Source organism: Mobula birostris, chromosome 13, assembly GCF_030028105.1.
Source record: "Mobula birostris isolate sMobBir1 chromosome 13, sMobBir1.hap1, whole genome shotgun sequence".
Taxonomy (NCBI): domain Eukaryota; kingdom Metazoa; phylum Chordata; class Chondrichthyes; order Myliobatiformes; family Myliobatidae; genus Mobula; species Mobula birostris.
The window spans coordinates 52,507,463-52,523,767 of NC_092382.1; the positions used below are offsets into that span (position 1 = coordinate 52,507,463).

Below are 16,305 nucleotides of genomic sequence, written 5' to 3' on the forward strand. Positions count from 1 at the left end.
ACGTCAGCACATCCTTTCTTAAATAAGGAGACCAAAACTGCCCACAGTACTCCAAGTGAGGTCTCACCAGCGCCTTATAGAGCCTCAACATCACATCCCTGCTTCTATACTCTATTCCTCTAGAAATGAATGCCAACATTGCATTCGCCTTCTTCGCCACCGACTCAACCTGGAGGTTAACCTTAAGGGTAGCCTGTACGAGGACTCCCAAGTCCCATTGTATCTCAGAATTTTGAATTCTCTCCCCGTTTATTTCTTCTGCCAAAGTGCATAACCATACACTTTCCAACATTGTATTTTATTTGCCACTTCTTTGCCCATTCTTCCAATCTATCCAAGTCTCTCTGCAGACTCTCCATTTCCTCAGCACTACCGGCCCCTCCACCTATCTTTGTATCGTCAGCAAACTTAGCCACAAAGCCATCTATTCCATAATCCAAATCATTGATGTACAATGTAAAAAGAAGCGGCCCCAACACGGACCCCTGTGGAACACCACTGGTAACCGGCAGTCAACCAGAATAGGATCCCTTTATTCCCACTCTCTGTTTCCTGCCAATCAGCCAACGCTCTATCCACGTATGTAACTTTCCCGTAATTCCATGGGCTCTTATCTTGTTATCATTTGTGGCACCTTGTCAAAGGCCTTCTGAAAATCCAAATATACAACATCCACTGCATCTCCCTTGTCTAGCCTACTGGTAATTTCCTCAAAAAATTGTAATAGGTTTGTCAGGCAGGATTTTCCTTTAAGGAATCCATGCTGAGTTCTGCCTATCTTGTCATATGCCTCCAGGTACTCTGTAACCTCATCCTTGACAATCGACTCCAACAACTTCCCAATCACTGATGTCAAACTAACAGGTCTATAATTTCTTTTTTGCTTCCTTGCCCCCTTCTTAAATAGCGGAGTGACATTTGCAATCTTCCAGTCCTCCGGAACCATGCCAGCATCTACCGACTTTTGAAAGATCATTGCTAATGCCTCCGGAATCTCCACAGCTATTTCCTTCAGAACACGCGGGTGCATTCTGTCTGGTCTGGGAGATTTACCTACCTTTAGAATATTCAGCTTCCTGAGTACTTTCTCTGTCGTAATTGTGACTGCGCACACTTCTCTTACCTGCCACCCTTGAGTGTCCGGTACACTGCTGATGTCTTCCTCAGAGAAGACTGATGCAAAATATTCATTCAGTTCTTCCACCATCTCCTTATCTCCCATTACAATTTCTCCAGCATCATTTTCTATCGGTCCTATATCTACTCTCACCTGTCTTTTACTCTTTATATACTTGAAAAAGCTTTCAGTATCGTCTTTGATATTATTTGTTAGCTTCCTTTCATAGTTAATCTTTTCCCTCTTAATGACCTTCTTAGTATCCTTTTGTAAGCTTATAAAAACTTTCCAATCCTCTGTCTTCCCACTAATTTTTACTTCCTTGTATGCCCCCTCCATTGCTTTAACTTTGGCTTTGACTTCTCTTGTCAAACATTGTTGCTTCTTCTTTCCATTCCAAAATTTCTTTTTTGGAATATACCTGTCTTGCACCTTCCTCATTTCTTGCATAAACTTCAGCCACTGCTGCTCTGCCATCTTTCCCGCCAGTGTCCCTTTCCAGTCAACTTTAGCCAGTTCCTCTCTCATGTCACTGTAATTTCCTTTACTCCACTGAAATACCGACATATCAGATTTCGGCTTCTTTTTCAAATTTCACAGTGAACTCAATCATGTTATGATAACTGCCTCCTAAGGGCTCCTTCACCTCAATCTCTCCAATCACCTCCGGTTCATTACACAATACCCAATCCAGTACATCCGATCCCCTAGTGGGCTCAACAACAAGCTGTTCTAAAAAGCCATCTCGCAGACATTCTACAAATTCTCTCTCTTGAGATCCAGTGCCGACCTGATTTTCCCTATCCACTCGCATGTTAAAATCCCCAACAATTATCATAACACCGCCCTTCTGACAAGCCTTTTCTATTTCCTGTTGTAATTTCTGGTCCACATCACTGTAGCTGTTTGGAGGCCTATAAATAACTGCCATCAGGGTCCTTTTACCCCTGCGATTTCTTAGCTCAACCCATAAAGATTCCGCACCTTCCAATCATATACCACCTCTTCCTAATGATTTAATATCATTTCTTACCAATAAAGGCACGCCTCCCCCTCTGCCTACCTTCCTATCCTTCTGATACACCGTGTATCCTTGGACGTTCAGCTCCCAGAGACATGCATCCTTTAGCCACATCTCTGTGATGGCCACAATATCATACCTGGTACTGGAATGACCAACAAATTCTCTGATGCTCTTCCTGTCTCTATAAGAATGGAGCATTTCTGTCATCTCCAGTCTGTGAACTGACTCAGTTTGATTCTCTCCATTGGTATTATTCCCTGTTTCCACTGAGCTGCATGGGTGCCTGGCCCCACAGTAACTGAAACACTCTCACACAAATAGCCGGCAGTGCATTCCATGCACCCAAGACTCGCTGTGTAAAAAAAAAAACTTACCCCTGACATCCCCTTGGTATCTATTTCCAAGCACCTTAAAACTATGTCCCCTCGTTTTAGCAATTTCAGCCCTGGGGAAAAAACCTCTGGCTACCCACACGATCAATGCCCCTCATCATCTTATACACCTAAAAATGGCTCTAAAGATAAACAAGGAAATTATACATTGCTTTAAGGATTTGTTAGAAGTATACAAAATTATGAGGGTATAGATAGGGTAAATACAAGCAGCTTTTTCCACTGAGGTTGGGTGGGATGACAACCAGAGGTCATGGGTAAGTGGGGAAGGTGAAAATTTAACGGGAATATTTGGAAAAGCTCTGTACTGAAATGGTCATAAGAATGTGGAATGAGATGCCAGCACAAGTGGTAAATATGAGCTCAGTTTCACCATTTAAAATACATTTGGACGGGAACCTGGATGGTAGGGGTATGGAGGGCAATGGTCCTTGTGCAGGTAGTTGCATTAGACAGCTTAAATGTTTTTTCGGCATTGATTAGTTGGGCCAAATACCCTGTTTCCGTACTGAACTTCTCCATGTTTCTATGGCAGACTTGTTTGGAAGGGAAAAGGTAGGAATGACAGTGGAGCAGCAATGGCTGGAGTTTCTGGGAGCAATTTGAGAGCTGAGTGATTGATACATCCCAAAGAAGTGGAAGCATTGGAAAGGCAGGAAGATGCAACCGTGGCTGAAATGAGAAGCCAAAGTTAACGTAAAATCCAAAGAGAGGGCAAACAACAGAACAAAAACTATTGGGAAGCTTTTAGAAATCAACAGACGATGATTTAAAAAGAAAGTCAGATGAGCTCAGGGCATGGAATTATGATATTGTAGTCATTAATGAGTCTTGATAGGACCCAACAGACTGAGCCATTTGGAGGAACAAAATATAAGGGGCCTCAATATCTCTTGAAAACCAAGGTTCCCTACACCAGTTACCTTTCAATTTTTATTTTTGCAGGCTCATACGAACTTTACACCCCAAAATTTCACTTCTGAATGCCTCCCACTTACCAAGTACCATTTCAAGTTCCAACTCCTTAAAGTACAGGATTACAAGCTGCAGCTGGATGCACATCTTGTAGGTGAGGGCATCAGAGACACTGGAGGTCTCCCCACCTTCCCATCAATGTCCCCTCTAATTTGTAATGACCAGTGTGCACATAAATCTTGTACTGTGCATTTTTTACCCAGTGACAAATTGAATTTTATATAGCGAGGTAGTCATTTTAACAGCTAGCAAATACTGTCAAAAAGAACTTTGATCTCCTCTGGGTTTGATCGAATTCATCTGCACTCTCACACAACCTATGTAGCAGGCCTGTAATGGGTGATGAAGGATTTTCTCACCAGAGCTTTTGCACATTTTCCATACGTGATTTGCTTCCTAAATTATGCTTCAAAAAGGCAGATTTCCAAATATCACTCAGGTAACACCAGTTTCTGTACTGTACATAAATATTTCCCCTGAACCCTCCCCCAGGTGACTGACGGTGGTGAACTCATTGATGGCAATACCGATGAATATGAAGGGAAGGGCTGTATTCTGTCTCGTTGGAGTCTGGCTCATTTGTGGTGTGAAAGCCACTTGTTGCCCAGGGCAAAATTGTTTGATGTCATTATGTACGCACAGAGAATAGGTCAAAAACTGCTGGAGGAACTCAGCAGGCCAGGCAGCATCTATGGAAAAGAGTACTAATGCTGAATTCATCCAGCATTTTCTGCGCGTTGCTTGAATTTCCAGCATCTGCAGATTTTCTCTTGTTTGTGATTGGAAGTAGAACAAAGGTGATTTTCTCACCTGCTGATGTAAAAGATTTTGTTCCCTTTCTCCGAGTTCCCAATCCTTGCATTTAGAAAGCTGGAGCTCAGCTATGTCTTGAGAGATCCATCGGTTCCCATTCCCTCATCAGCCGGAAGCTCCCCGGAACCCGTGTACGGATCGTGGGGCTGAGAGAGAGGGACGAGAGCAGGATTGTGCCCGGATTGCTAGCCATGGAGTCCGCAGCTGACAGCAATTGACCCTCAGTAGGTGTTGGAAAACCGCCCGGAGAAATGCTCTTACCTGCAGTCGATTGTTTGAAGTCTTTTGTATACTGCGCGCATGCGCGATTTTCGGGACCGTCCGCAACCCTGACGCCTCCGCATTTGATCGGTGCTTCAGCGACGGCGAATATTTTAACACAGGGCTTTATGGGTAATCACGGTGCCATTAAAGATTACTGCCAGCCCTGGTTCCAAATCCATACCTCTGTTTTTTTTTGTGTGTAGAGAAAAATCAGCAGCTGTTTTAACGTAGAAGCCGGTTCCCATAAAATCATGCATTCTGTGTATCGAATGCCAAAGTACAATCCTCTTGCAAATGCAGATATAAAACACAAGAGATTCTGCAGTTGCTGGAAATACAGGGACGCTCCCACATAAAATGCTGGAGGAACTCTGCAGTTCAGGCAGCAACTAAGCAGAGAAGTACACAGTCTGGGCATGCTGAAGGGGCTCGGTCTAAACGTTGTTTATTTATTCCTCTCCACATTTGCTGCCTGATCTGTTGATTACCACCAGTAATTTGCAGAAATTACCACATTTTTTCGAACAACCAGTTTCCAAATGTTTCTGATTTTTCATATGTAGGCAGATTATGCTGGTCTGATTCCTATTCTTCCTCCTTATAAACTCCAGACCCCATCTCTCTCTCTCTGGAGCCTCAAAGCCCTGACTCAGGCTGGCAACTCCGGTTTCTGACTGCTCTATCAAACATTCACTTGCTAGTCTGCTGTCAGGCTTCAGAGGCACATTCCAACAACCCAGCTGTCTGAGGCAGAGTCCTTTGAAACTAGCTGGTGCATTCAGAATTGGCTTTTGTCAGCAGAAGGTAGATGATAATTACGCGTATGATCAGTGGTGACGTGCAGGGATCTGTTCTGTGATCCCCTGTTTTTAGTTTTTTAAATAGATGATTTGTTTGAGGAAGTGGAAGGGTGGAATTTGTAAGTTTGCAGATGATATGGAGATTGCTAGAGTTGTGGTTAATATAGAAGATTGTCGTAGCTTACAACAGGACATCGACAGGATGCGGAACAGGGATGAAAAGTGCCAGATGGGGTTCAACATGGAAAAGTGTAGAGTGATTCTCTTTGGAAGGATGAATTTGATGGTTCTTCCTCCCTCCACTGACCTGTATGTCACCCTTGGGCGAGGCATTGCTCCTACTTAGCACAACCCCTCCCGCCACCCCGATCAGGGTGATGTGAAGCCATGGGATCTTATGAGTAGCCAGCGCGTGTCACAAGTTCTGCTAATGTGTCCACTGACACCGGGCAGTCTGTCTCTGAAGAGTACTGATAACGGCTGTCTCTGACCAGTACTGATAACGGCTGTCTCTGAAGAGTACTGATAACGGCTGTCTCTGACCAGTACTGATAACGGCTGTCTCTGAAGAGTACTGATAACGGCTGTCTCTGACCAGTACTGATAACGGCTGTCTCTGAAGAGTACTGATAACGGCTGTCTCTGAGCAGTACTGATAATGGCTGTCTCTGACCAGTACTGATAACGGCTGTCTCTGAACAGTACTGACAACGGCTGTCTCTGAAGAGTACTGATAATCCCAACATCTTGAAAAGACACTGCCCAGAAAGCAGCAATGGCAAACCACCGCAGTAGAAAAATTGCTGAGCAATCAGTCATGGAAAGGCCACAACCACCTACATCATGTGACACAGCACATGGCGAACGAACGGACAAATATAAACTGGGACCTGCTGACTGTAAGTGATTTAGATGTAGAATTTGTTAGGCGCATCTTAATGCAACATGTGTATTGTCCAACAAGCGGAAGGCCTGTACTGCATCGGGGGTTGGATAATGAGCCCAGCCAGCAGACTGAACAGTGAACAGAACACCTCCAAACCCTGTCACTATTTCCACCTTCCCACCTGCCCCCTCAGCTGGATCCACGTCTCACTCCCCAGCTCTTGCCCCATCCCCACCCCTCACCTCTCTTCTCTGACTATTTCCCATCCACTCTCAGTCCAGAGGGAGGGTCTCGGCCCGAAATGTTGACGGTCCATTTCCCTCCACAGATGCTGCCCGACCCACTGAGTTCCTCCGGCAGTTTGTTCTTTGGTCTGTATAATCCGTATTAGTGTGGGGAGCGGGATTTTACACCATATTCCCGGTACAATCTCAACAAAACACAAATAATTGTCACTTTTCCCGGACCATTGGCCCCGCTTGCAGGACAACAGTCTGCCGGTGTTTGCCCCCCAATGTGGTGAAGTCCACTGCTCGCCACCACTGTGGGCACAGACATTTCCACAGATGACCCCTCCTGCCCCCACCGGAACAAACATCCTGTCTGCCCCCTCTCTCACCATCTTCATCCTTCCAATAAAGTCCTCCCCCTCCCATCTTCTGCCGGGATCCCTCCTTCCCACCCAGGGGAGCCGGAATCGCCAATGGGCCGAGTGGTCTCCTCCCACCACTCAGTGAAGGATCAGGCTCCGGCCACAGAAGACACTTCACTAAATTTCTCCAAAAATGTACTTTATTCAGAAATACTACAAAATAAAGTTATTTACAAAAAAAAATTGTTGACTGAGTCTTTAGTCAATAGTTATTTACAATAAATCATGCATTGACTTTCAGTCTTTGTTCAAAATAAAGACGTTTACAATATATCATTCGTTGACTCTCAAACCTTCGTCAAAAATAAAACTTATTTACAATAAAAAGCCAGGCGTTGACTCTCATTCCTTTATCGAAGTTCCATTACAGTCAATACCTTTCTCCATTTCTAGCCACTCCTGTGACACGATGTTGATTCAACTATCCATACTGCTGATGAGGTGTACACTGCCCACCCGACCCTCCCACTCCCACAGGTGACGAATCTTAAACTGTGGCCCTTCCCCACCGGGCCCTTGCGGTGGTTGCACCGAGTTTCAGTGCGTCCCTCAGCACGTACTCCTGCAGCCGAGAATGTGTCAGTCGGCAGCATTCTCCCACGGACATCTCCATGTGCTGGTAGATCATCAAGTTTTGGGCCGACCAAAGAGCGTCTTTCACCGAGTTGATGTTCTGCCAGCAGCACCGGATGTTGGTCTCCCTGTGCATCCCCAAGAGCAGCCCATAAATCAGGGATCCTCGGTTACTCAGCTGTTGGGCATGAGTCTCAATACCGTCCCTTCCATCCTGCTCCACACCCTCTCTGTGAACTCAGTGTACAAGATGTGGTTCACAGACTCCTCCTCATTGCAGTCCTCCCATGGGCAATGGGGTGTGAAGACGACGTCCCGGGCGTACAGGAGGGCTCTGAGTGGGAGGGCCCCTCTCACCGCCAGCCAGGCGAGGTCCTGGTGCCTGTTGGTGAGGTCTGGCGATGAGGCATTTTGCCAGATGAACTGGACGGTCTGCTCAGGGAACCACCCCACTGTGTCCATCACGTCCTTCTCCCGCAGGGCTTGCAGGACATTACGTGCTGACCACTGCTTGGTGGCCCTGTGGTCAAAGGCAGGGGACCCCAACCTTTCTGGCACCGCAGACCGGTTTAATATTGACAATATTCTTGCCGACCGGCCGGCCGGGGGCACCTCTGTGCGCGTGCATGATGTGTGCATGCGTGTATGTGGCGATTCTTTTCTACAAATCGTGTTTGGCGATTCTGTTCAGTGAAACTACACTGTACATACATTATTTCTACTTTATATAGGCTGTGTATTTATCATATCATTCCTGCTTTTACTATATGTTACTGTTATTTTAGGTTTTAAGTGTTATTTGGTATGATTTGTTAGGTTATTTTTTTGGGTCTGGAAACGCTCAAATTTTTTTTTCCATATAAATTAATGGTAATTGCTTCTTTGGCGTAAAGCATTTCAGCACGAAAAAGTATTTTATGTAATTCAAATACAATTCGCCCAAATAAAAGGCCACAAATTGGAAGTACAATCTGAGCTGTTTTTTCTCCAAACGATTTAGTAGGTAGATCTTGCCTTTCACTAGGTCGAGGTAGGGGATCTTGGGCTTAAAAAGGTTGGTGACCACTACTTTAAACCATCGCACACCCAACACAGCCATGGGCATTTCCCAAATATCACAAACCATTCAATAATAACCAGGGTTGAACCCTGCCCAAAATCTTCTTACTGCAGAACCAAAACGGTCTGTTCAATCACCAGACTTGCCGAGGTCAAAAACACCATTAAATGAATTTGAGGTAAACTGCAGGGGAATGGGAGAAAAAAAATAAATTCAGCTGGAACCCCTACCACCTTCCCTTAGCATACACATCGAACAAATAGACCCATGGTCTGCAGCACTCCCATTGATTCAGATGTTGCTCTGAAGACCAAAGCTCTAGTTCCAAAGTTTCGGTGACATGCGGGGAAATGTTCAAGCTTGATGGGCAGCCTCCTCCCACATGGGCTAATGGATCTCAAAACTGTTTAACCGTATCCAACAAATGCTCACCATCAGATAGCATGGGGATGACTGCAGTTATTGAAGAATGTGCACATCTCAGCCTGTTACGTTGCTAGAAATGCTTTGCACACTGAGCAAAGAGAACAAAGATACAGAAACGATCACTGACTCAAGACCCATTCAGCTTTTCATTATTGTCAACTGGTACGAATATTGTTGCTGAGGGCTTGAGTATAGTTCTAAAAATAAAAGAGAAGTATAACATAGCAAAGACGAGTGGGAAGCCGGAGGATTGGGAAACGTTTAAAGAGCAACAGAAGGTAAATAAAAAGGCAATATGTGGAGGAAAAAAATGAGGTATAAGGTAAACTAGCCAAGAATATAAAGGAGGATAGTAAAAAGCTTCTTTAGGTATGTGAAAAGGAAAAAAAAAGTAGTTAAGACCAAAATTGGGCCCTTGAAGACAGAAGCGGGTGAATTTATTATGGGGAACAAGGGAATGGCAGATGAGTTGAACAGGTACTTTGGATCTGTCTTCACTAGGGAAGACACAAACAATCTCCCAGATGTAATAGTGGCCAAAAGAACTAGGGTAATGGATGAATTGAAGGAAATTTATATTAGGCAAGAAATGATGTTGGACAGGCTGTTGGGTCTGAAAGCTGATAAGTCCCCAGGACCTGATGGTCTGCATCCCAGGGTACTTAAGGAGGTGGCTTTAGAAATCGTGGAAGCATTGGTAATCATTTTCCAATGTTCTATAGATTCAGGATCAGTTCCTGTGGATTGGAGGGTGGCTAATGTTGTCCCGTTCTTCAAGAAGGGAGGAAGAGAGAAAACAGGAAACTATAGACCGGTTAGTCTGATTTCGGTGGTGGAAAAGATGCTGGAGTCAACTATAAAAGATGAAATTACAACACATCTGGATAGTAGTAACAGGTTGGTCCGAGTCAGCATGGATTTACAAAGGGGAAATCGTGCTTGACTAATCTTCTGGAATTTTTTGAGGATGTAACTATGAAAATGGACAAGGGAGACAAGTGGATGTAGTGTACCTGGACTTTCAGAAAGCCTTTGATGAAGTCCCACACAGGAGATTAGTGGGCAAAATTAGGGCACATGGTATTGGGGGCAGAGTACTGACATGAATTGAAAATTGGCTGGCTGACAGAAAACAAAGTAGCGATTAACGGGTCCCTTTCGGAATGGCAGGCGGTGACCAGTGGGGTACCACAGGGTTCAGTGCTGGGACCGCAGCTGTTTACAATATATATTAATAATTTAGATGAGGGAATTAAAAGTAACATTAGCAAATTTGCCGATGACACAAAGCTGGGTGGCAGTGTGAAATGTGAGGAGGATGTTATGAGAATGCAGGGTGACTTGGACAGGCTGGGTGATAGGGCAGATGCAGCTTAATGTGGATAAATGTGAGGTTAAACACTTTAGTGGTAAGAAAAGGAAGGCAGATTATTATCTAAATGGAGTCAAGTTAGGAAAAGGGGAAACACAACGAGATCTAGGTGTTGTTGTACATCAGTCACTGAGAGCAAGCACGCAAGTACAGCAGGCACTAACAAAAGCTAATAGCATGCTGGCCTTCATAACAAGGGGAATTGAGTATAAGAGCAAAGAGGTCCTTCTGCAGCTCTACAGGGCCCTGGTGAGACCACACCTGGAGTACTGTGTGCAGTTTTGGTCTCCAATTTGAGGAAGGACATTCTTGCTATTGAGGGAGTGCAGCGTAGGTTCACAAGGTTAATTCCCTGGATGGCGGGACTGTCATATGTTGAAAGATTGGAGCGGCTGGGTTTGCATACTCTGGAATTTAGAAGGCTGAGAGGGGATCTTATTGAAACATATAAGATTATTAAGGGATTGGACACGCTGCAGGCAGGAAGCATGTTCCCGCTGATGGGTGAGTCCAGAACCAGAGGCCACAGTTTAAGAATTAGAACAGAGTTGAGGAAAAATTTTTCCACCCAGAGAGTGGTGGACGTATGGAATGCTCTGCCCCAGAAGGCTGTGGAGGCCAAGTCTCTGGATGCTTTCAAGAAAGAGATGGATAGAGCTCTGAAAGATGGTGGAATCAAAGGGTATGGGGATAAGGCAGGAACTGGGTACTGATCGTGGATGATCAGCCATGATCACAGTGAATGGCGGTGCTGGCTCGAAGGGCCGAATGGCCTACTCCTGCACCTATTGTCTAAATGTCTCAAATGCTGTGAATAAGGCATAACGATACCCAATTTTTGGTCTATTACACAATAAAAGTGAAGAGATTTGCATCCTTATACCTTGGTCATCAAGTAACAGAGTCTCTGGCTTGATGTCCCTGTGTGTAATTCCATTGCTGTGAAGATATTCCTGAAAGTAGGCAAAGACAAATATAAATCAGGTATTCTGAATTTACATCTTTTTCTAATTCTCCAAGCCCACAAAATATCAATCGTAGAAATGGAACAGATTTCTGGCAGAATTAGTGACACTAATAAGTCAGATACAATTGCTGGACAATCGGTTCAGAGAATATTTTGTGACTTAATCTGGGTGCAGACTAGACTTCCAGTGCCGATATGAAAGTTGAGTATTAAGGCTGGCCTGGAAGAATGATGAAACTTCTGAAGATGCTTTGGGAGGTCACCCATCCATGAACAGCATTTTACTGTCAAAGGGAACTATGGTGAGCTCCAAAATTGATCTCATTTGAAAATTGGGACAAAGCACTGTTAACCTCCTTACTGCTGGTTATAGTGCTAGTTCAATTCTGGCAGACAAAGCTCTTCGAGAGCAAACATGGGCAGGTCAATCCATCTATGATCATGCTCAGTAATGCACGTCGAAATAGAGAAAACTGCTGCTGCACGTCATAAACACTCACTTAAAACAAAGGGATAAATGATGAGGAGCACTTACCACTCCTGCTATCAGCTGCTGGAAAAACCCATCAGCATCTGCCTCGGGCATCCCCACGTCAGGCTCTGTGGGAAGGCAGATCACATTAATCAAAGGCTGAACTTGGGATCAGTTCGCAAATCATTAATATTGTCTGAAATAATGTCATTTTACATCATGCTCAAATTTAATCCCAAATCCCAGGCCTCATTTCACTCAGGTGCCCAAGTAGATGGATTCTCCAACGTGCCAATTGTACCCTATGATCAAATACAAAACAGTTGTGTACATTGCAAAACTTCTGAATGATCCATTGAGTTAAATGCATCAGAAACAGAGCATGAGCCAAATGGCTCTTCATCCCTGCTTCCCCATGCAATAAGATCATTATTGATCTGGTTTTGGCCTCAACACCACTTTCCAACTCTCCCTCTGCACCTGTAGATTTCCAAGTAGTTCATATGCCTACAATATATTGTATATTCTATGGCTGTACCATAACTCTTAACGTGGAGAATTCCAAAGGATCACAACCTGCAGAAGAAATTCGTCTTCATCTCCTGATCAATGGGAAACCAATTACTCAAACTATATTCCATTTTCTCGATATCCTCACTTGGAGAAACATCGTCTCAGCATCTTGTCTGACAACACCCTCAGAATCTTGCTTCAGTAAGATCACTTCTCATTGTTCCCTACACGCTCACCCCTCGCCCCCATATGTGAATCCCCTGATTCAAGTATGTCCTTTATTAAAGACGAGATCTAAACTGTACACAGAACGCCAGGTGTTGTCTCACGAGCTCCCAATAAAGTTGCTACAAAATATCCTTACCCTTGTATTCCATAACCCTTACAATTAAGGCCAAAATTCCATTGGCCTTTCTGCATATTTGTTTAACCTACACACCCTTTTTGTGTGCTAGAGATTGAGTTTGCACTGCAACATTCTCTAAACACCTCTCTATTTAACAATCAGGTTTGTCTTTCTTCTTTCCAGAGCAGGCAGGCAACTTCATATTTTGTTCTATATTATATTTCAAAGGCCACTTTCCTGCTCATCCACTTAACCTGTGCTCATCACGTTGCAGGCTCTTGTGTGCTCTGCATCACCTGATAAGCCACTTATCTTTATATTTTCAACAAATTTGAGAACATACATCCGGTCTCCTCAGATTACAACCAATGCATCCACAATGCATCCACAAATGCCACTCATTTGTAAAGATACAAATTTGTCCTGTACTTTTTCACTGATAAAAATAAAAAAATTCTCTCTCCCTACAGACCTTTGCAATCTGTTATTACTTTCATTATTTAGAATCTGTACCTTCTCATTCCCAATTTTACAATGAGCCTCAAAAACCATCAATTAATTAATCCACATTACAACGTATATTATTTCAAAGATATAGCATCCTAACTTCCTTGGGAATTCTCCACAGATGGTGCACCCTTCTCGTGGGGCGTTTCTTCCTCCAGACTTTTGCTGTAAGTTAAGAAATACCTCCTTAAATGAGTGCTTGCACTGACATCAGACGCTAGAGAGGGCGGGCGGAACAGTTCGACAGGACTATCAGCTGAGAGGAGGAGTATTCATACAAACCAGGTCCGCCTCTCTCATTTGGTTGGTGAAATATCAGCTATTTTACACGATCAGCTATATTCCAAAAGAGCTTTCGCGACGAGGGAGAAAAAGACAACTTCTGTCAAAGATTGAGAGAAATTACACCAAACCTACTTCAAACGTTGGAGAGAAGTAGGATAAATCGGTGTCCTGTAGACAGTCGGTCTAACTTAATAGAGGGAAGACTAGCAGGATCCGAAAAGGTCCGGACAGTTGTGGGTATCGCTTCTCCGCTTTTTGGCTGCATCGTCGCACAGTGACAAAGGCAGTGTACAGCTTGCCGCTTGCGTTTTTCTCCGACCTCGGAAACTGCAGAACCATGGCCGGCAAAAACCCCAAGGTTTTTATGGACATCTCTATTCGGGATAAACCCCAGGGTCGCCTAGTGATGGAGCTAAGACCAGATATTGTCCCAAAGACTGCAGAAAACTTCCGTGCATTATGCACAGGCGAGAAGGGTTTCGGTTACAAAGGCTCAACGTTCCACAGAATCATTCCTGGCTTCATGTGCCAGGGTGGCGACTTCACAAAACATGACGGCACTGGAGGCAAGTCCATCTATGGGGAGAAGTTTATAGATGAGAATTTTCAGCTGAAGCACACGGGGCCAGGCATCCTGTCCATGGCCAATGCTGGACCAAATACAAATGGTTCCCAGTTCTTCATATGCATCACAGGGAGCAGCTGGTTGGATGGGAAACATGTTGTGTTTGGATCTGTGGTAGAAGGAATGGATGTGGTAAAGAAGATGGAGAGATGTGGCACCGTGAATGGAACACCAAAAGCCACGGTTAAAATCACTGAGAGTGGGCAGTTGACCTAAAGTATTTGAATTTGGAATTGTACTGTTTAAATTTTTTTCCTCTCGACATTGTGTTGCTTAATTTGATGTACTCGTATTATTTTTGAATAATATAATAATAATAAAAAGATTTGAAAAGAAAAAAGAAAGAAACTGCTGAGATACAGTCGGCTAAGAGCCAAGTGCTGATAAATGGGACCCGTGTAGAATTGATGAAGTTCCTGTCTCTTTCTCCATTAATGTTTCCTCCTTACGGCAGAACTAACCCTCTCACTGTGTCAGAATCAGTGACTAAATCCGGCCCCAAACACTGTGCTTTCAGCCCTGCACATTGTAACTTGAACCATTTCACTGAGGGTCTGATGGAGACACAACCCCTGCCCTCTGCACATGTGATCACATCTCCCCTGCTTCTGACATTTCAAATACCCTCAGAATGGTTTTCTGATTCAGTCTCAAGGTTATGGTACATTCAGCTCATCGTCAGACCTGACAAACCATGTCTTCCCACAGCTGGTTCCACCTGTTGGTGTGTCCTCTTTCCTCCATCTCCAGGGAAGCTGCATCTCCACACAAACTCCTCACTTGAGATGACTGTCTGTACCCGTGACACAGGGAATCACATCACTGTCACTCTCCTGATACCATCCGGGAAGCGGTACCGCAACATAAAAGCCAGGACCAACAGGCTCCGGGACAGCTTCTTCCACCAGGCCATCAGATTGATGTCCCAACGCTGAAACATGTATGTGTTGGGATGATTTTATCTATTGAGGGAGTTGTTCCAGTAATAATATATCTGGACGGTTATTTTAGATTATCCTATCTGTAATAATGTATTGATTATCATGTAAATTGTGAGATACTGTCCCTATCTGGATCAGGCCTGAATTTATAGTGCCTTAATGAAGTTACGGTTGTCATTCATAAGTTTGTGTGTTAAAGCAAGATTTTGGTGAAATATATTTGCCACTTGATTGTACCTGCATAAGTAATCAGATTGAGTTAAACTGCTGCAGGATCCTGGAATGTGTTGGATAGTGTCTGGTTTCTCTCGGCATTTTCTGTATTTATTGCCTTGTTTGTTTGTATTTCATGTATTTTCGATTTTTTTTCATATTGTTGACCACCTTGTCCTATATTTCTGCAAGGAACCCCTCTGTTTCTGGGAAGAGGTCTCCAACTCTCAGTCAGGTGCTCGATGCTACCTTGTCAACATCTTGTCTGCTCAGGTCATTGGGATTTCTCCCATGGAGGGTCGTACTCATTCCACTGGTTAATGTTTTCTTCCATAGTGATGATTCATTTCTGAGTTAGCCTCTCATTTAAGTTTTCTGGTCTGTATTTCTTACCACGATTGCATATACACACATGGAGCAATGAATACTGTTCATTTTTGATGAAAATATATACTTAGAAGTTTTATCTGACTTGTGTGATTTTTTTTCCATGTGTGTTATTCCCCTTCCTCCTCCTGTCCGAGGTAGTGTTAATCTAACTGAGTCTGAGTGTAAATAGTCTTTTCTAAAGCTGTCATTTCAGTTCTGGATCTTTCTTAATTTTACTGATTGAAATGGGACAAAGATATTTTTATATATAAAAAAGTCAATGTCGGTATTGATGAAAGTGTTTATTGCCTTTGTTGTATTTGTTAACTATTGAGCTCTGTTTGGCAGGTTTTTTTAAGTCTTGAACTAAATTTTGACAAAGGTTCTCCCTATTTCGCACTACTTTCTATTTTCTTTGCTTGTTGATATTCCAGATACGTGGGTGTCAAGAGTCCCGCTGAAGGGTCTTGGCTGGAAATGTTGATTCCCATCCATAGATGCTGCCTGACGTGCTGAGATCCTTCAGCACTTTGTGTGTAGTTCTCTAGATTTCTAGCATCTGCACGTCCACTTGTTTCCCAGATACTTACATGCTTCTTGAAAGAACAAGCTGGTGGTGGGATGTGTGGCTGTGTTGGTAAAATAGTAAATAGAATCAGTAGAAAGAGTTGGCATAAGGTTGGAATGTGTGGAATCTGTGGATAGAATTAAGG

General features: G+C 43.8%; 1 protein-coding gene across 1 annotated transcript; it reads left to right on the forward strand.

Annotated features, from left to right (window-relative positions):
* The first annotated feature begins 13,759 nt into the window (after positions 1–13,759).
* Positions 13,760–15,657, forward strand: LOC140207612 (peptidyl-prolyl cis-trans isomerase-like). Its single transcript, XM_072276154.1, has one exon. The coding sequence runs from the start codon at positions 13,782–13,784 to the stop codon at positions 14,283–14,285; it is 504 nt and encodes a 167-aa protein (XP_072132255.1). The 5' UTR covers positions 13,760–13,781; the 3' UTR covers positions 14,286–15,657.
* Positions 15,658–16,305: the final 648 nt, after the last annotated feature.